The sequence below is a fragment of the Stegodyphus dumicola genome, chromosome 3 (assembly GCF_044657685.1).
Source record: "Stegodyphus dumicola isolate Sdum_Otavi_A_Nest chromosome 3, ASM4465768v1".
Lineage (NCBI taxonomy): Eukaryota > Metazoa > Arthropoda > Arachnida > Araneae > Eresidae > Stegodyphus > Stegodyphus dumicola.
Window position 1 is genome coordinate 256,579,945 of NC_140770.1, and position 22,605 is coordinate 256,602,549.

General features: G+C 35.4%; 1 protein-coding gene across 2 annotated transcripts in view; it reads right to left on the reverse strand.

Annotated features, from left to right (window-relative positions):
• Positions 1-5,892: 5,892 nt before the first annotated feature.
• LOC118191550 (uncharacterized) overlaps positions 5,893-22,605 on the reverse strand; it is a 731,912-nt gene continuing 715,199 nt past the window's right edge. For both annotated transcript variants that reach the window (XM_085814069.1, XM_085814068.1), the window contains exons 11-15: positions 21,123-21,251; positions 19,025-19,138; positions 17,831-18,928; positions 14,202-14,355; positions 5,893-12,921 (exon numbers count right to left, since the gene is read on the reverse strand). In XM_085814069.1, coding sequence (XP_085670195.1) covers positions 12,389-12,921; positions 14,202-14,355; positions 17,831-18,928; positions 19,025-19,138; positions 21,123-21,251 — 2,028 coding nt within the window. In that variant the 3' untranslated portion in view covers positions 5,893-12,388. The remainder of the gene's footprint in view (positions 12,922-14,201; positions 14,356-17,830; positions 18,929-19,024; positions 19,139-21,122; positions 21,252-22,605) is intronic.

Below are 22,605 nucleotides of genomic sequence, written 5' to 3' on the forward strand. Positions count from 1 at the left end.
CTCACCGGATTTCTGTACAGGGCATATTTCAGAAAAGCACATCCCAAGACAGGTTTCCTCCCAAACACAATATCCATCCAGCCATAAAACAAGACAATATACCATATGCAGAATTGCGTGCTACAAGTAGTAAGGGATATCACGCAAAACTATCGACATTCAAGAGCCTTTAAAACAGCAGAAGAGAGAAGAATATTTGACTGATCTTCTCAAACCACATGCTGCATTTCCCATGCTTTGTTTCTGTTTGGAAATTGGCCTCAGTTGCGCTGGTAACATAACTGTGAATGAAAGCGATTCTAATAATTTAATACGTTTGAGTGCATTAGAAATAATTTGATGTGTGATTTTCTTGAAAGAAGTAATTTTGAAATATATAAACTAGCCATTGATAATATATACTGGTAAAATTCTTTGGAAAATATGTATTTTTTAAGTTGGATGAAATGAATGAGAGTAGTTTAATTAAATTTAAATTATTTATAATTACCACAAAACACAATTTTTGTTTAAGAACTGGGGTCGACTAAATCACTTGAAATATTTTCCTGTAGTTATAAAAAGATAGCCCAAATTAATTTTTTTTACAGTTATCGTTTTAAACTGTTAAACTAAAGTTCCATAAATGAAACTAATTCAGATATAATAGCTCAGCGGCTGAGATGGATATTTTCGTTGAAAGATTGATAGCCGAAATTTTTCGCGATTACAATACCTCCTTTACTTCGTACAAGGAAGTAAAAATCGACTTTTTTAAATTAAAAAATGCCAAAGCATGAATGTTTGAGTCATTTAAAACATTTTTGGAAATGGAAGTATATATCTACGACCAATCGATACGAACCCGGGTTAGGACTTTTGTAGACAAACTGTTATACTATCAGAGCATGAATAAATAACTGTAAGGGAATCTTTTCGTAATGTTTACTATTTTTAGTAAGCAGATTCTGTGTCCTGGCAAAACTCAAAAATATTGTCATTTGAGAGATATATTTGTTACACATTTCATGTGCAAGAAATCCCGTGAAATTAAATACTCACATACGTTGTAAGCAATAGTCCTTTCTGTATAAGTCCTTTCTGTAAGCGCATACGTATTCCCATAAAGTTAATTTATATTTAAAATAATATCATAAATTATTTTCTTATCATTTAGTATTGCTAGTTTCAAGAGATTAGTTTAAATTAATGACTTCAAATTCTGTAATTTTAATTTCTGGGGAAGTAATTCTTAAACTATAAGTACTATCGTTACTGTTTAGCTTGAAATTGTTTACTGTTACCACCTTTTATCTAAAGTCCCAATCACATTATGTTTCGGCTACGCGCTTCGAAAGGGACAATTCTCAGAACCCACACAATTCCATGAAACCCACGTAGCTAGGTTACCATTTTCACTTACTACAAAGACTTGAACGCCAAACACTAATCGATTATCGCTCAAATTGGGATCACGTGATCCTTCAGAAGCAGAACTTTCGTCTGATTGGTTGTCTCTACCCGGGACCCGAGACGTTTTCGCTGAGGTTTGAAAAAAATCCCGCGTAGCCGCAACATTATGTCCGTAGCTAGGCGCGACGTCGCTTCCAGCGGGGCTCTTTTTCCTAGGAATCCTCCCATTTAAACCAGTGCTACCAGAATCTCGTTTCTCAGAAAAGTTCCGTCTAGCGGGGACTGTAGCCATATGTGATAACCTCTTAACTGCTAAGTATGTAGGAACGACGTGAACAGGTAAGCGAATAATCGCTTTAGTTCATGAGCAGATACGTAAAACTCAAGAAGGGTTAAATACCCTTTATTTCTCAAAATAAGAACTTAAGAGATGGCTCCTTCTCAGAGTTTACAGCAAAGCCACCGCTTGGGCTTGAACTCAAAGTAATAAGAAATAAAACGTAACTAAAGAGATATAGCCGACGCTATCAAGGTTTCTAAGTAATTGGCCCCTAAATTATCAATAAAGCGAAACTATCAAAGGGCCTGAAATACAGCCCAGCGTAAAAATAGCTTAGAGAGGGTGTAACCAAAAGGCGAACGCGCGCAAGTTAGAATCTCTGGCTCTCTAACGAAGTAAGTGGAACTTAAATACCGCGCTTACTCATTTGCATTAAACGCGATTCTAAAAACACATTCTGGTAGGAAATTCTAAGCTGAAATTAGGAGGGACAGAAAAGTAGCTTTAACTAAAGATAACAGTTGAAAACTTAGGATAAACCTTATCATTGTTTCGGATGCTAAATCTTCTTCATAAGATGAGATTGCAATTTCTTTATTAAATTTTTGATTTATATGTTTCTGAAATATTATTTAACTTACTGAAATTTGAACGGTAAACCTTTGCAATATTTTCCCTCCTTTTCATAAAATTCAGAATGTAACAGAGTAAAAAGGATGCATAATTCTCCTCGTTTGTTACAAAAGGAGATACAGCAACAATGAAACATGAGAATCAAAAAGTTATGTTATTTAGATGGAAATATCATATTTACTCATGTAGTCACGCGTATTTTTATTATAATTCTCGAATAAAAAAATCTGATGTGGTCACCACATTACTTCCCTGTACATCTTTTAAATTATACACATTTTTTGCTGTATTTTATTTAAAATTTTTTCCTCAAATTCCATTAGAGATAAATTTCTCATTCGATCAATTCACTCTTCATTCCGCGGCTAAAATACATAAATAATCAAAACACCTTAAAAGTTGTGAAATACAGATAAACGTAAAACAAGAAATACAGTTAAAAAAAGAAATTTTGACAAGTTTTTATGTCAGAACAAGTAATTCGGCCAACGGGCAGAAAGGCAAAATTTTCGGTGCAAAAAAACTGAAAGTTGACTTTCGGCCAAACCGTGCAAAAAGTTGGTGCACCAACTGACTTAATTCACTGTACTACTAAGTTTCAAATGTAAACAAATAACCAAGACAATAGGCCTAGCGAAACTTAAAAGTCGACCACTCGTAAATTCTTGATATTTCTACAACTATTTGCATGCAGATTAATTAAAGGCATAAAACCAGCAACAGAGGCGGAAAATTTTTTAACTTTTTTTGTTGCTGCCATTGTAATTCAGTAAAGAAACAACTAAAGATGCTATACTACGATATCGAAGACCTTACAGACAACTAAACGACTTCAAACATGGTCGCATTGTAGGGCTGCGTGAAGCTGGGTGTTCATACCGAGCAATAGGCCGCCACCTGCAGCGTACAGACACTGCTGTGCAAATATATTGGCAGCAATGGTGGTTGCTACAAGGAACTTGCGGGCGAAATGAATGCTCTGGAAAGCAAGATAGGATGATTGTTCGCCAGGACCGAACCGCTCCAACGGTATCATTGTCGACTATTCAACGCACTACAGCCACGTCTATACCTCCCGTGGTACCGTCTACCATCTTACGGTGCTTGTCTGAGGCGGGGTTACGCTCACAGTGGCCTTTAAGACGTTTGCCTTTGACCCCACAACATCGGCGGAGTCGTCTGGATTGGTGTTGCAGCCGATCATCATGGCTGCCATCAGACTAGCATCGTATAGTGTTCAGCGACTAATTCCGCTTTACTCTTGAAGTAGATGACCACAGTGTTCGTGTCTGGAGAGGACGAAGCCAGCGGTCCCAATCAGCCTTTGTTTGACACATACAGCCATAACCCCTGGCGTGGTGGTGTGAAGCACTATTTCTTATGACAGCAGGTCATCTTTAGTCATCCTCCATACATCTTTAACAGCTCAACGGTATGTTGATACCATCCTGCAGCCGGTTGCATTACCCTTCATGGCATGTCATCCTGGGGCCATTTTCCAACAAGATAATGCCAGGCCGCATACTACTCGTATATCTCTGGACTGTCTTCGTGCGGTTGATACTCTTCCTTGGCCAGCAAGGTCCCCAGACCTTTCACCAATCGAGCGTGTCTGAGACATGGTAGACCGCCTGATTCAGGCACCACAAAATATCGCAGATCTGGAGTGACAACTGATGAATGACTGGCAGGATGTGACTCAGGATGACATTAGAAACCTCAACTACTCCTTGCCTTGACGAATTCAAGCATGCATTGTCACCAGGTACGGTTGGACCAACTAATTAATTTGAACAGTCAATGGGCGATTGTGAGCCGTGAACAGGTACTATGACCTTGATTTTTTAATCACAGTGTATGAGCTATACACACATTCAGTTTCATCAAAAACAACCACTTCCTTCATGGTGCTTCAATCTGTTTTGCAAAAGAATGTATATATATGTCTGATGCGGCTGATTACCTCAAAAAAAAAAAAAAAATAAAATAAAATAAAAAAAAAAGAAGAGGATGTACAAATAGATGCTGTGCGGTCCTGTATACAAATTTTCAAAGTTCTACAACTAATCATTTTTGAATTATGCGAGATACGTACATACGTACAGAAATCATGAAAACAAATCCCTTCTAAATCCATTTTACAATCCGTTTTGGAGAAATGAGTCCTTTATTCCGTCCAAATGTACAGAACACCAGTGGCGAACTCCTGCCCTGGTCTCTGGTCCTGGAGACGAACTCTCTATTCCTTTCAGGAGTTGCGTCCGTCATTCGGGTGTGGTGTGGTGTATTTAATTATGACAAAGCACACTAGGGCTATCTGCCTAAGGGGAGGGATGCCTTCGTGGAGGACTTTCTAAGGGAAACTGGCTCGTATACACGTTACACTCTGTCATTCGGGAGATCAACGAAGCGGGCGCAGCACCAGCGGTTCTCTCCGGGCTGTATACAAATCTTGGGAAGAAAAAAGAACGCTCAGACTATAGTAAAAACGATGACATCTTTGCTCCTGGACACCACTCTGGTTGCAACATATACATTTGTAGTACATATACAATAGTTGTAGAATTATCAACAACTTAAAAGTTGCTTAAGTCTAACTAAACCGCAATTTATTGGCATTTGAAACTCTTAGTAGAATAGTGAATTAAGTCAGTTCTGCACCAATTTCAGTATCTTTTTGCCAACTGAAACCGAAAGTAAACTTTCAGTTTTGTGCACCGAAAAATCTGTATTTCTGCCCGCTGGCTGAATTGCTTGTTTCTACATAGAAACTCTAATTTTAATTGTAAAAAAAAAAAAAAAAATTAAACTATTTTAACTTTATTTAGTGTTTACTATTTTTCTGTAGCCTACAATTTCTAGTGAAAATGTTTTGAGTTTCTTTGTATTTTTGCTTTGCCGCGAAGTGAGAACTGAATTAATTGAATAAGAAGTATATCTCTAATGAAATTCGAGGAAATAAGTTTAAATTAAATGCAGCAACAATTTGTTTAATTTAATAGGTCATGCAAAGAAGTCATGTGGTGTTCACATCACATTTTTAAAACTGAACTACTGTTACCAATGTTAATAAACAGAAATGTCTATTCTTTTTGTTTGTGTTAGACCATTTTCCGATTCCATTCACAGATATACTTGAAAGATATAACAATAACACTTGAAAATAATTTGCTATATATTTTGGAGATGAATTAATGAAAAAAATATGGCGTTATTAGTCGAAAACGTTGAAAGTAAAATGATTGTAATGTAGTTCAGAACTTCCTCTGCCTTAAATGTTTCAAGGTCAATAACTGGCTTGAATAAAACGTTGAAATCAACATTTGCTGCAAAATCTTTTGAGTAAATACATAATGTGAAGTTTGGATATTTTTTGAAATGAAGAACTTAATACCGCATTTCAAAGACTTATCATTCATATGTCTGGTGACTTTAGAGATTTTATCACCTGCTGTATACCTACAAACTACTTCTTCAGCCACTGGACACATTTGTTCTATAGATGAGAATGTTTAGAGAATTCAAAAATAGATTTCTTTTAAAAATATTAGTAAATATTTTAACAATAAAGTCACATGATTCCATCATACATTTTAAATTACATCTTTATTAATCAACAAATTACCAATACAGATAAGATAGGTCAGAAAAGAAACCAAGAAACGAAATGTTGACTTTACAAGCACCACAAACAAAAGAATTTTGTTTAAATATAATACTATTTAAAATTAAATCTGGATTAACATACAATTTTCACCAGTAGTGCATGCTGAAAAGAAGTGCTACCTACTCAAAATGCACGAGGAAGAACTGAGAACAGGCTTACAGAACAACAAATCACAATATCGCTTTTACGTTGCACATTATTTCTTTTAAATGTAACCGTTACATAAAAATGTGTTTGCACATATCGATAATTAAAATGATAAATTATAAAACGACATCTATCACCTTCGTCTTGAAAATGTACTTCCCAATTTTTTTTTTAGCATTTGAGGGTAAATGTAAGGTATTTTAATATCAAGCAAGTATAAAACGTTTTAGGTCAATCAAATTTTTGAAACCTTGTCTTCCTCCACTTCAAACTAACTCCCTTTCTGTAAAGTGCAGGTTTGACTTAGCAGTGTTCTCAAGAAGACTTTTGCCATTCGGTTTGAGGATCTTCCGTGGTGCCGATGTCTCAGATCGTAGCACTAAATTTGATTTACAAAGATGATTCGGGGGAAAGAAAGAAAAAGCGGCTTGCTTATAAATGAATATCTTGAAGTTATCCAAGACCACAGTGGCCCCCTCCCCCCACAAAAAAAAGGAAGTCCACAAAAAATGTTGATACTTTGATCGAGAATTTGTCCCTGTAGGTCAAACTGCCATTGAGACCTTTTAATTGCAAAGTTTTGAGGTAGGTGAAAAAGGATATCTCAAAATGTTTCACCAGTACAAAGATTGGAACTGGTTTCTTTACTGCAGCATAGCATTAAGAGATATTCATGAACGAAACTCGTTGAAGTTCCTCATTTCAAATTGTAGTTTGAGCACTTTTACGTTTATGTTCCAGGGTTGAAATCCAAAGTGAAGCATCACCATTTTAATTTCCTAGGGCAAACTCAGAGAAAATCCACAAAATGTTAGGCACAGTTCGATTAAAAGACTAAGAGCATTCCAATTATATTGAAAATGGGTATAATGCGATTAATTCAGAAGACAAGATCACTCTGAATTAATTCAGAAGAAGAAAAGATAACTTTGAATTAATTCAGAAGAAAACAAGAATACTTTGAACTAATTCAGAAGAAGACAAAATTACTTTGAACTAACTCAGAAGACAAGGATTACTTTGAATTAATTCAGAAGAAGACAAGGATTACTTTGAATTAATTCAGAAAAAGACAAGATTACTTTGAATTTGATGCAGCCCAGATTTAACTTCGCGAAACTTTCAAAATTTGGTTGTCCATGTCTGGTTTCTTTTTCATAACGTTTAAAATAAGAAAAATGAAATATTCTGGATTTTTAAAATTCCAGTTTTATGTAAATTAAACTGTCAAATTCTAAAACCAAATTTAATAAATTTAAATTAACAATGTAAATAACTATCATCAAATATTTTTTTTCAATTGCGTTAATCAATTAGCAAGTAAAACCACACTTCAATCGAGCACCGAATTTTTAAATTTTCAGATCTGACAAATTAAATTTATTTCCTAGTATATACAGCAGATTAGCTGCTCTAAAAATAGTCCTCTGTACAAAATGTCTAAAGACATGTATAAAATAACACCCTTGCAAACTTATACAATATCATTCCTTAAAGTATATTTTCATATATACAACTCTTGGGAACAGAGGAATTTGGTAAACAAAAAAGACCTTTTGGAACTTTTGGATATAAGTAAAAGAAAATGGTTCATGTATTAAATTAGTTAGCAACTGATAGTTAAAATTTGGAGAAAAATACCATTCTGTAAAGATCAAAATACTGTTTTATTGGAAATCTCAGAATTTAAAATGATTTAATAAACTAAGGAGCATAAAGCAATACTTAAATACCAGCATACGCATTCAGGACTAGGGCAAGCTCAAAGCATCGTAAACAACTAACTCAAAGACAGAGGAGGTTAACGTTTTTAAATAATTTAATAAGCAAGCAATAATAGCAAAGAAATATTTTTATAAATGTCTAAATATATATAAAGATAAAAAAAGTTAAAATTTTGTATAAGGTTTTTATTGTTTACATTCATAAGATACACATGATTGTCTGGACTGTATATAATTATATAAGCCTATAACAGTTAGGTGAATAGTTAAAATAGTTTTGAAACAAAATAAACTAAAAATGTATAAATATCTTACATATAGTACTGTACAACTATAAAATCAACCTATCCAAAATTAGATATAATGAGCGGTGCTTACTGAACATCTGGATACTTGTGAAAGAAATGTAAAATATTAAAAATAAATATTATAAAAGAACATATTAAATATAAATAAAATATATGAGGAATGGAATTATAAAAATCTAGGAAAAAATATATCAGACTAACTTCCGTACATAATATAGATCAGTTATGAGATAATGCGTAATAAAGTACTTCAGCATAGAGTAATTTAATTATGTATTTAAGTTAATAGACAAACAATAATAACTTATTAACATGATAACTAGAGGTATATCTTGGAGTGATAGGTTCCCTTTAATTTGATATTGTTAATTGAATATAGTATTAAGACAAGATTTTGATTTAGTATTCTTATACAAGATTTTGAAGATGACATAAAAGTACAGCATTCAAAGTAATAATGTGAATATCAGACTGGGCTGAATGTTAACCATCTGTAACACTTAATACATGATGTGAAGCCATAATAAATATAATGAAATATATCTGGGCTTAATAAACGTACTTAAAGTTATAATGTGAAATAATTTGGCGTGGTTACAACAGATATTTGTCACAGGGTGTTTAGATAAAGATGTAATTTAATTAACAGAAATTTATAATTCAGGAATTACGAAGAAAAATCTTTAGTATTGCACTAATTTATAACTCATAAATAAAGCAATGCATTAAAATAGGCTTATAGTAAAAGAAAGAATAATTAACTTTAATTTTTTACAAAAATTTATAGTGTAAATGTTGAAGATACTTAGCATTTATTTAATAAAACCTTAAGGGGGGCTCCTTTAGAACAAACTTCGGATAGTTAAGATCTTATAGAAAGTTCTCATTGATTTTCTTTGACTCTTATAGAGCATTCTATTAGTCTGCTGAATAGATACAAAATGCCTAAGAATCATATTTAAAACTTAAATTTTAATAACACAAATTGTAAGTAAGATACTAAAATATGATTTGTTGTACATCGTGCGGAAACTCAACCTTTTCTTTTGCAAGTGAATCATTATCTAGAGACCATATAGACACCAAAGGTAAAACCTCAATGTATGCCTTGGCTCTCAGAGACTAAATCAGACCTCCACGTGCAGACAGCTTTTGGACTAAAAACGGCAAGCAGATTGCTTTCATACCAGGTATGCACCATGCCACTCATGAATGGTTTCAAAGGAGGCTGAGTACCATACATGTCCGAAAATGGCAATATTCAAGTGTGTTTGATTTGATCTTTGAAGCAAGACACACATTGTATCTCCTGTGGGTTCTATATGGCTAATGATTAATCTGCAACAGAAAGAACTTGAATTTACACATCATGTACACTTGCACAAAAAAGGGACAGTTCTATATCTCCCTTTCTACTGGACCGATTGTCGAAATTTAACTTGCATTTTCCATGTCTCGAAAGCGCGACTTAGGATATGTATTAGATTTATGTATAGCATTATTCTAACATAGGTATTTTGACACAAAATCAGACTTTTCCTGAAATAATATACCAATTGCTTTCCATATTTCGATTTTACGACTGAAATAATGCTAATGTGCCTTCTATTGTAAAATTCGCAAGAGTGGTTTTTAAAGAATTAGATCTCAAAATTTTAGCTGCTCCATGTTAATTGAATTTGGTATATATTTAGCAATATCTCTTTTTTTATTAAATTCATTTGATTCTTACTTTCACATTTAGAAATTTAGATTCATTCCAAATAAAATGCGCCATTTTTTATGATTTATTTTAAATTTGTATTTAAAAAAATTTATAAATTTTTCGAAAAACATTTTGAATAAGATTCTATAAAATTTTTACCATCATCTTAAAATAGATGTTGATACTTAAGAGTGTTTTATTCAAAATTTCCTTAGATATCCGGGAATTTGTATGTTGGCACGTTTTGAAATTTGGCATATTCCTTATAAGCAATAATAACGCCAAATGTGGTTTACGCACTTTGATAAAGTTATTTGAAAGAATAAATTTTCTTATCTTTTTATTCATCTCGTGCACAATGAGAGGAAAATTGGTTACCATAAATTAAGAATTTCGCCAAGTGAATTATTCATGGCGCAAACTGATAAAAATGAGCCAAGAAAAATTTTTAAATTTCTCACCAAAAATTACAAAAATTAGAACATAGGCACATTTTGAGTCGTAAAATCGAAATATGGAAACAAATTGGCATGTTATTTCAGAAAAAGTCCGATGTTGTGTCAAAATACCTGTGTCAGAATAATGCTATATATAAATCTAATGGATATACTACGTTGCGCTTTCGAGGCACAGAAAACATAAATTTCGACAATCCCTCCAGTAGAACAGGAGATATAGAACTGTACTATTCCCCCCTTTTTTTTTAAAATTTTTTTTTGAGCAAGGTGCCCATTTCAATACTAATTTACAATTTTGAGTTATTTAAATTTTAAGATATTCTCTGATATAATTTCGAAAGCTTCTGCATCGAAAAATAAACTGTAAATACATTTGAAGTTGACTTTCGTACTCCCTGCGATACAATGTTTTGCAGATTTATGGACAATTTCATTTCAGCTCACCATAACAGATATTGCACTTTTTATTGCATTGTTGACAATTTGAATTTAAGCAAACTGCTAGTATTGTTTGCTAAGCTCTGTTCTAAATACTTTCATTAACAAAATGCTTCGGGTTATTCTTCCTTTCATTGCAAACGGTCTTTCAAGAGATCATTTCATTTTTAATTCATGCATTTCGAAATTAATAAGGAATTTTTCTAGGTCACGTATACCAGCCAAATTTCTGTGCTATTACCGAATCTGTCTCCATATTTTTAAATAAATATAAATAAACTCTGAACATTATAATACATGAAACAGATAATATATTAAAGTGATCACTAACTGTGATTGAGTCAGGGAATTTCAAAAGGAAAAAAAATGCAGGATAATTTTGGGTAACATAAGCAGAATAGAACTGTCAGCGTATTAAGTTCCAAAAGACATTTTTTTGTTTACAATTAACATGCGACCACTAAATCAAAAACAAAACTTACAATATTAGACAAAACACTCACATCAAAAACAATGCCACTCCAATAGCTTAAACATTCCCACAACTGTCTAGCAGTCCGAGAAGTTCAAGGAGACACATTAGAAAAAAGTAGTTGAAATTTTAGCTTTTGGATGGGCAACACTGTTTACAACAAATATCCTGTAAAAATTGTAGTAAAATTCTATAAACTGATATATATGTGTATATATATATACACATCTGGAATTCGATTTCTGTAATTAAAATGCACTGTAAATAAGTCTTACAATAAATATCTAAAATACAAATCACACTAAACTGTAAAAATTTAGGAAGTAAATCCCAAAGCCAAACATTTACTTTGGCATATGGAACATAGTGTGTATTTTAAAACACTATACTTTTCACGAATTTGTCACGATGTCACTATATGGAAGAAACAACTAACGTTATCAAAGGCACAAACAATTTCGGCTTAATCATAAAACAAACAAAGTAAAACCATCACATTGAGCATTTCTTCTATTTTCATATTAAAACACACAAGTGTGTGTTAAGTATATTTGTACCAAGGTAGCATGATTTTATCTACTATTAATTCAACAAATGTATTTAAATTATGAAATAATGTAGAGTAATCCTGCAAATGTTTCAAAACTCAGATATGTTTAAATTTCAGTAACAATAAAATATGCCAAAGTTTGTAGTCAACTTCAGTCATTAACAATTGAAACTTTAATGGACAGTTATGTTAATAATTTATTAAAATGAAATTTTTATGTTTCCAGGCAGCTCTATGGAATGATTTCGTTAATTTCCAGAAATTAATTGAAAAATATCCTGTCATTTCTAATTTTAAATCTGTTCATAATGATTAAGCAATAAAGTAGGCACGTCCTGGAATGATTAAATATGAATTAATTTAAATAAAAATACGTACTGATTATAAAATAAAAATTTTTATTGCAGACACCAAATGGAGGGGGAAAAATCAAAAATAATTTATTAAATTACATCTGAGCTTAAAAACATTTGGCAAACGGTGAGAAGAGAAGAGATCCAATTTATGATCACACTTAGGTCCATAAAATATACAGAAGTTTCATATTGCTGCGATACCAGAAGTCGAATTCAATGAAATGTACAAAAATATCTAACAAGGAAAGAATAATATCTTCAGCTCGCATCCTCATAACTATCAGGAGTAGAGGAATAACTTTCAGCGCAAGAATCGCTAAGCGAAATATGATCCAGAAGTTCGTAATCCTGAGAATTGAGGGTTGAAGAAGACATGTTGTGGCTCAGAGGCTGATTCCATAAATTGGGCAACCTCAGTCTTCTTGCACTGTAGCTGGAAAATGGAGATTTGGAGGCATCTGGAACTTTTGAGGCCTGGTCTCCTGTGCAGGCCATTTTTGAAGTGTCATCAACGGTGGGAGACAAGAAGGAAATTCTTTCTTTTGACGGTTCACGACACTTAAGTCCTAAATCAGAGGGAGGTGCAGTCAATCGTTGGACGGGCTGCGCTTCGTCAGGAGGTGTTGCAACTCGCCTATTTAGCGTTTCAATGGAAGAAGTTGGTAGTTCCTCCAAGAAATCAAAACAGGCGATGGCTTCTTTTTCTTTGTCCCCGAATCGGTAAAAAAGCTCACGTCGGCCCATGATGGACGATCTCTTTTTCATTTCGTACAAAGGGTTATTTGCAGAAGCTATGGAATTAAAAAAACAGGTCCATTAATCAATGCTAAACAATAAGATTACTAAATATATGATAATTAAATAAATTACTACAAAGTGTAGTTTAGTTTCACAGCTTCTTATAGTTTATCTTTTTTATACATTAACTAGCATGATTTACCAATGTATTTAATATTATATTATAAGGTATTTTCTCTGATTTTTCTGAATGGCTTCGTTATGTAGCGGTAGCACATAACAGAATTAAAAGCTTAATCTTTAACTAAGTTCAAAGAATTTGAAAAAAATCACAGTTTTATGCAATAATTCTAAGTTTGCTTCCCGTGTGTTATTGAACACAAAGTAGAATTCAAAAATGGAAGAAGAATTTCGGTTAAAAAATCTTTCTTTAAAATTCAGTTTAGAAGGAAACAAATTAATGAAACGATTATCATCAGCTTTTGAATTGATGAGTACAGCTATAGTATTCTTTTGGAATGAGGTCATTCAAAATCTATAGATTCAAAACGTTCTCTCAGATTTGTGATCAGCGAACAGAAATCTTAAATCCCCAAATACTATCCTCTGTGGCGTTCTAAATCGAAATTGGGGTGTAGCTTAGTATAAATAATCCGTCTGTTAGCTTTCATGCCAAAGGTCTCTGACCAAGAAGAAACGCATCCTCGCATTGTTATCTATGATGTATTTCAATGTATGGTTTATATTCGAATATAGAGATTAGCGAAAACAACGAACACAATAAGCACAGCACAGTATTATATTTCGATGACAGATTAAACTACTATAAATGCCTTATGACAAGCAGAATGGTGAATAAAGCAGAATCTAGGTATTTCTGGTTTCCTGTAAACAGCTAAAAATAATAAACTTAAGTTATAGAGGAAAATCTCACGTGAGTCATTAATACATTTCAATCCTGTTAATATGGATGTTCTGCTGAGTTGTAAAGAGAACACGTTTATTAAATACTCAACTCAGCGGTTTCAACTCATTTCTAAACAGCAAATAATTTTTTGAAAGGATGTTAAAAGAAATTTATTTACACAACCTCCAGGAAAATAAAAACGTCACGAGAAAATTTCTTTTTGTAAGCTAAATTAATTACAATTTAAGAAGCAGATTTTCAACATACACGGTTTTAGCCCAGAATAGCTAAAATTTCACACTTTTGAGCGAATGTTTCAAATTGAAGGAAAAATTACATCTCGTTTTGACAAAGGGATTCTAACACAATTATTATAAATGTATTCAAAGATTACAGCGAAATACACAAATAATGAAAATTTAATACCTTTCACTTTATGTCGTCTTTCTCTGCATATCCTATGAAGATGAGAATTAGTTTGAATAACCAAGACTTCATCATCGTCATTATCCTCATCTGTGCTACTGCTGCCACTGCTGCTTGTTGGCGCTTTCAAAGAATCCAACAGATTGATTCTGGCCTAAAAATTACATAAAGGGAATAGATATCAAAATTACTGGTTTCAGAAAATTGGTTCAGAACAGTCATGAAAGATAATATGCGAAAAAAAAGTTCTAAACCAAATCTAAAACTTCGCATTCTGGAAAGAACACCAGTAACACACGAACAAACAAGTACATAAATATTATTACAGTATGTTACATTAAAATAGGCACTTCAAGGCCTTAGCGACCCTCCTCTGTTTACGATCGTACCGTGTGTTGTTATCAACGCCCAAAAAAATTAAGGGATTTTTAACAAATTAGAAGATTCAACTCCCCCCCCCCCCACAGCAATCGTTACAATGGTTATCAAGCATAATTTTAGCGGAAAGTGGCCTTGAAGTGTGTCTACCCCCCAAAAAAATACTATAATTCTTGTTTAAGTGGAATTAAATTTTGTAACTCTAATACGACCTACCGGATGCTCATTCTGAGCTGCTAAATAAGCTTAAAGAGAAATTCCAAGATAAATTTGCGCCATTTCTGGCAAAGCAACTGTTAAACAAATTAGCAGTAAATAGAGAAACTAACAAGACAGACTGTTTTTGAGAACATCGCCCAGTTCAATGTACTAAGCCTAAATTACTTACTGTTGTGGCGATTCCGACTACGACCACGACTCGATAATAAAACGGAACTATTTCTGACAGCAACGTTGCCGGTTCCTGAAATAAAGCCCGAAAGCACATGACGTAATACAATCCGGACGTGGGAATCTCAGAAGAGAAATCGGAGGCAAGGGCTGATTCCGAGGTTAGATATATTTCTTGTATACTGTTCGTGTCGCCATCTATTAGCACAGACGCGCTACGTGGCCCAAGCGTCCTTGAAAGTGGTAAATTAGCCTGGAGGTCAAAATGCGTCTATTATATAGTATCGGGCATCGTACTGCCAGGAAAACACGCTTCTGCCCGTCTCGCCCGATATTCAGGTTTCTTTCGCAGTAGAATATCTTACTGGCTCACTACACACTTCCCTCCGAGTATTTTCAATGCGATATAACAGACGCGCTAGAAGCGTGGGAACGGAATCTAAGTTGTTGTGGCTGATCCTTTTACGTTAGTAGGCTGCGGCTGATCGTTACGTTAGTAGGCTACTTTCTGAGCATAGCTAGTAGTCCCGGGTTTAGCCCGTTTCCTTTGGTATTGCTTTGCCATCTATTAGCATAGATGAAAAAAGCAGCGTTACGTGACTCAAGTATCCTTGAAGATGATTTAGGGTTGAACTTAGGAAATGAACGTCACGCTTTTCCCTGCTTCGCGCATATGCAGATCTCTTTCCTAGTGAGAGCGTCTGACTGGCCAGCGAGACCGCTACATTGTCTTGCGAAAATAATTTTACAGACAGAAAAATTTAATTGACTGGACTGATTTAAAAGGGAGCGCAAATTCGATAATATGTAATTCAGTAAATATAGATGAGGTATTTGATGACAGGTCAAGACAAAACAAAGTTTTGTGACAAAAACAAGAATGGAATTCGTAAACCTTTAAGTACTGAAAATAAATGGCCGTATTTACTTGAGATCTTCAAGAATGATGACATCAGCTTCAAAAATACTTTCCAAATTAGCAAAGTTTGCTGTATGTTTACCGCGTACAGAAGCTTCAGTAGAAAGGAAATTACTAATTATGAACAATGCCTGAATGAACCTGATATCGGCGAGAACCTGAATATCGGCGAGACGGGCAGAAGCGTGTTTTCCTGGCAGTACGATGTCCGGCTTTCTAGTAATTGAAATGAGTTTATTATTCATGAGTGTCATGAACATCCGAACGCAGAGAAACCTTTCCAGTGACAGTGGTAAGATTAGAATTTCATTAACAATATTTTACTTAATTATTTAATTTGGGATGATTCCCAAGTACTAGATTACGCAATACAGTATTCTTTAAATATAAAAAAAGGGGAGTGTGGATATATGTATACACATATATAAATGCATCAAAGCAAAAAGAAACCTAAAATATAATTAGGTAACCACAAAAATGAACTAGAATTAAATATCACACCAATGCACTACAAGTTCAAGAGAGAATTAACTTTTTCTGATCAAAGTATCGAGCAAATTCCATAGACTTAGCACACTAGAAAAATAATTTAAGTGGCGTAATTTAATTACAGTAGCGTAAATTATATAATGAAACTTGATGTCATTATTTTTTCATGAATTTTCACCTGAATCCAAATATGAATAATCTAAGCTGATTTAAAATTTTGTTCGATAGCGCCCGAATATAAAGGAAAAATGAGTCTAATTATCATGTTGTGTCGTTAAGCGCCCTTTTAGATCCAGTAATTCAACAAACAGTCGATTTAGGAAGTGGAAATCAGTTTGTCAGACTGGAAATCGCTACCATTTTACTGCAGTAAAAAACTTTCCCTACACCACCAAGGACTGGATCTGTGTCACCCATAGCATCCAACTTAAAAAATAATTCTCCAAGTTCGGAAAATGCAGTAATAAGCACTCTCCAAAATATCTCCATTTATTGAGACAACCGTGACTTTTCTCATACCTACTCAAACTACGACCTATGAACTGACTTCATACTCCGTAATGAATGACAGCTACACCAGTACTACGCACTGGTGTAGCTGTCATTCATTACTATGTACCATGAAACATGTCATTCATCACTATGTACCATGAAACGAACTCACAAACTGTCTGCTGAACTATGAACTGTACTATGAATGAACTTATAAACTGCGCACGTGTAACAGAAAACGAAATAAATAATGAACCACGTACTATAATCCCTCTCCCCCATCAACAAAGTTCCAAACAGAAACACGAAAGAAATATATATTTATACACTCGTAAATAACTTAATGTATTTATCCAACTGCAAAGTACCCGTATAAAGTATATCTGACGTCAATTTTGTATGTAATGCAGATTATGTACCATTAACATGTAACTATTATGAATGTTGTAATGTAAACAAATGGCGTCAATGTTCTTACTGGGAGTGCACTTCGATAGATGGTTAGTGCAAAGGAGCGATAACACTTTTGCCCATGGCGATGTTTGGTGCCTCCCGTTTTTGTCTGTTTGTCTGCAGTAAAAATATATACACGGATGTTTGAACTTATATCTAAATCATAACTAGCTAAAGCTTACTTAGTTAAATGTCCTAATTCGGCAAGTTTTAAGCCCGCAGGCATAAATTATTCAAGGTGTTAATTATGGAATCATTTATTTATATAGCCGATAATAAAATCGGCAATTAAAGTAGTATTCGCTCGTTTATATAAAGTAGAATCTCTTTCTCATGTTGAATGTAATGCGGATGCTAGAAGGAAAAGTAATGGCTGTTAAGCACTAAAGCCTTACTTCCTAATTTAAGCAACATTCCTGCAATATTAGCCATAGGTATTATTAATTCCAAAAGAAATACATTTCTGTCCACTATTAGAAATATAGAAATAGTAAGTTAATTCTCTTACCTTTGGATCACAAAGATCCGGATTTGCTTGGAGATGAATCCATGCAGTTCCACAACCTTCTTTCAGACGATTTTGACGAGCCACTATTCGATCACGCTTCCATTGTTGCCTTTTTGACATAGCTTCGGACCTGGAAGGCGACTGAAGAGGGCTATTCCCACTTTTAATAATTATTTTTGTAGGGCTTTTGATTTTGGCAGCTTTAGAACGTTCTCTCAAGTGCGTAACAGAAGCTGGAAGACTTGTCGATGGCGTACTGTTGTTTGGTATAACTTCAGAGTGAGACAGTTTCGAACTAGAATTTGATTCGGCATTATCGCTGCTAATTTGTAATACTGGGTTATTATTATTTGCAGGAACTTTGATGTAACAGTTTATTTTGGCATAATTATTTGACGAGGATTCGTGAGAACCAGAAGATGGAACTTTGGAAGAAACTTTTGTAGGAGAGATCGGACTGAATTCACATGCATCAGACGAACGCCGAGCTGTCGTCAAATCACTCTTCTTTGCATGATCAGGTACAACAGGAACAGCAGAAACAGCTAAAGTAACAGGCCGAGTTGGTTTCACAAAACCTGTGGGTTTCGATTTATCAGACTTTGTGAGGAGATTTTTTGACGTAATCACGAACTGCGACTTTTTGCTGCAGCTTGGTGATTCCGTCCCTTTGTTGGGATGAATGTCCTGAGATTTTGCGGGAGAGAAATGGTCTAAACTTCTAAGGGAACCGATGGTGCAAAGTTTATAGAAATCTCCATTAAATTCCTTAGCTTCCGAATCTAAGCTTTGAAATTCTGTATCATCAACACAATCAACACAGTTCTGATCACTGTTAGCAACTCTTTGCTTTTCATCATCAACTCTGGAAGCATGTGGAGTTGCTGAAGAGCAAGCCTGAAGGCTACAGTTTGGCGATGAATTCGATCGGAGTTTTGGTTTCGGTGGGATTGAGCTGGTAGGATATGACATTAGCCTCATCCTTGGTTGAGAAGGGATTTGGCTCACGCCTGGATCAATGGGAAGAGATGCTTTCCTTTTAGAAGATAGTTGCTGGGTCATCTCTCCGATTTCTTGCACCGGTTCTAAATTTGGAACCTTTAAAAAAAATCAAGAATTATATAAAATACAGACATTTCAATTACATGCATTAAATACTTCGTTCAAAAGTAAATATATGAAGTTTCCACTAACCATAATTTTAGAAACGTTGTTGTAAACAACCTCTTTTTGCAACCACCGCTCTACAAAATCTTTGTGCTCTAAATTTTCGTAGTCAGCATCACTGGCACTACTCAAATCAGGATCCTACAAAAGTAAAAACTGATTAACGTTTGAATCCATATAAGGATAAACTCATGACTAACAAAGAAAACAATGAATAACAAAACAATAATTCGTTGTACAACAGAATGCAATAAGCTTCCAATTGTCAGTTATTTCTTACTTAAAATCCATACTTATTCATTCATCATATATTTATATATTCACTCGTTATATATGCATATATTCACTTGTCATATATGCATGCCATATTTAGGCAGTCGGGCACACACATAAAGCTTGGCATAAATGATGACACAAAAGAGGCTAGCTGTTTGGTTCCACATGTTTATTCAATTCAAATGCGTAAATCATTATTCTTTTATATTCCTCAAGATTACATATTCGATAGTAATATGAACTAAATAGTACTAACTTTAAATTTACTGCGACATATTGTTCAAACAAAGGGAGGCAGATGGGAAGACCGGAAGCATAGGTCTTAACAGCAGTTAGAAAGAAAGAGGGAGAAAGCGGTCTTGACTAAAAATGGCGCGAACTCTGCATTTATAGCAGCGATTACGTAACATGCCAGAATGTTCTCGTCGGAATTTTGGTTTTGTTCTTTTGATTATGGCAAAGTACTCGAAGGCCTATGGAGAGGGGATGCCTTGCATTCGCGGAAGACTTCCTAAGAGAAACTGGCTCGTATATACGTATCACAAAGCAAAAACCACGAAAATGCCCATGCAGCAAACCCATTCCCCGGGATTCGAAACCCCAGACCAAACTAACAGTGTTTAGCTACATCACCGCTCGTCCACCTTTGGAATTTTCAGCAGCTTAAAAGTCTAAATGCATACAATATGTTTTCCTTTAAGATATTGTTACGAAATGTACAGGCGCGGTAAGATAGCTTCCACGCAAAGCAGTTTTAGGATTGCCATAAAATAGCATAGAAGGCAAGGTTGCCACATTTGGCGATAAAGCACCCCTTTGGCGACATTAGGCGACAAAATTGGCGATATGCCATGGACGGATGGAGAACCTTCTGGAACGAATTCTTACCGGTTTAGCCCAGAATGTTCTCGAACACAAGCCGAAAGCTACTATATAAACCCTGCTGGTCCGCAGTCAGTTAGTGTGTCTCGGAGAGTGTGCCTCGTCTAGCGAGCCGTTCGGAGTCGATCGAGTTGACAGCCAGGCAACGAGTGCCGAGTGGATCGTCGAGTGCACCGAAGAGTCTCTTAGTGTATCGAGGTAGTGCATCGTCGAGAGAGCTTGTTGAACTCCGGGAACGACTGAACCGAAGAGTCGGGAGCCGTGCTCTGTGTGTCGTCGAGTGCATCGCGAGTTGTAGCGTGGAGAGTTTCGAGAGTACGTGGAGTTCCGAGAACGACCGAGTAGAGTCGGGAGTTGTGCTCTGGTGCTTTGCAGTGAAGCCGTCTCTACCGTGATAGCCTGATAACCTGAAGGCTGTGTCAAGAAGAGTGCCTCGTCATGTGGGCGAGTGAGTGTGCCTCGTCTCGTTTAGTCAGTCCGTCGGAAGTCGATCGAGTTGACAGCCAGGCAGCGAGTGCGAAGTGGGTCGTCGAGTGCACCGAAATAGACTCGTAGTGTATCGCGATTAGCGGTGCACCGTCGAGAGAGCGTGTTGAGCTCCGGGAACGACTGAACCGAAAAGTCGGGAGCTGTGCTGTGTGTGTCATCGAGTGCATCGCGAGTTGTAGCAAGGAGAGTCTCGAGAGTACGTGGATTTACGAGAACGACCGAGCAGTGTCAGGAGCTTTTCAGTGAAGCTGTTTTCATCGTGATAGCCTGAAGGCTGTGTCGCTGATTGTTCCAGCGAGTGTATAGCAGATCTTCGACGACTGTAAAAGTGTTTTGGAGCTGTCCTGATTAATATTGGTAAATAAAGTGTGTTTCGATACCTCCTCAAGTGTCGTCGTTATTCACTCCAAATCTGCACGAACCCGTGAAGAGAATAACGTAACATGAATTTTACAAAAGTATAGAAATTGAAACATACCTCAGAGCCTTTGCGACTAGTGCGATTTAAGTCTATATCATCTGTTTCATCACTTATTACATGAAAAGATGTAGAAGACTGCAAAGAACTCATAGATGAACTACGACTCGGAGACGGCCAAGCAAGATGCTGCAAAAATTAGAAAAAGTAAATAGGTTATCAAACAAGTAAATAATTATAATAAATAAAGCCATGCTGCTAAATATTAAAATGAAAATACATAAATTAGCGTTTCTCACTAAAAATAAGTTCTAAAATTTACACATAATTCCTGCAATGTTTTTATAAAGCCGCGCACATAAAATTGTAATTTTATTTCCCATATTTCAACCAGAGGTTTTAGAAATTAACAGACGTATTTTATAGTTATTTTACCGTGATATTTGTTAAAGAGTAGTTCTAGCGAATGATATCTAAATTAAAAAGAGAGAGATGGAAATGTTTCCTTGCTTAATACACTGAAGTACCACTGAATTAGGGATAGACATGGTTATGCAAATTTTATAGCGCTGCGCGGCATCTGTGCTCTCGTGAGATGCACATACAGCTAGTACTATGGTTGTTGTTAATCAGTCGTTTCAATTACCAGTATGGGTAAAACTTCTGATTTAGAGAGCTTTAACCTCAGACAGTAGGCACTTGAAGCATGGGCTATTCAATTTCCAAAATCCTCAGCGGGCTAGGATTTTCAAGTTAGACAGTGTCAAGAGTGTACTGAGAATACACGGATGATGGAAAAAGAACTAGCCATCGGGCAAATTGCAAAGGACAATTAAACTAGAACAAGCGGGGTGTGAGATGGCTCAGCCGTATTGTACATAGTCAACGAAGCCCAACATTAGCTCAAATTACCACCCAGCGAAATCATGGCGACAGTCGTACAGTCAGTAAAAGGATCGTGCAACGCTCGCCTCACCATGGGCTTCGGAAGCTGTAGGCCTACGAGAGTACTTTTGCTGAATGCATGCCATAGAGCTGCACTTCTTGCGTGCGCAAGAAAATACAGAGAGCAGACTCTAGTGGACTTGAAATGAGTAGCAAGGAGTGATCAGTCTCGATTTCGACTAATTAATACCAATGGGAGGCTGAGAATATGGCGTCAGACTCATGAAGCCATGAACCCTGTACGGCAGACTGGAGCTGTACAAGACCATGGTGGCTTAATCATGGTCTGGGTTGTTTTCACATGGTCTGGGATGTTTTCTCTTGGGATCTTTGGTACTTGTACCAACCTCCCTCAATATGATTACGTACGTAGAGTTGTTGGGCGATCATCTCCATCCATTTATGTTGTCCTGTCATTCACACGGAAATGGAGTATCGCAGCAAGATGACTGCACCTCTCACAGGTCCCGGTTGGCTAATGCCTGGTTGGATGAGCGCTTTTCTAACTTCTCTGTCATACATTGGCTACTTAAAAGCCTTGACTTAAATTCTACTGAGCATATTTAGGACGTTTTGGAGAAAGGTTTGAAACCTCATC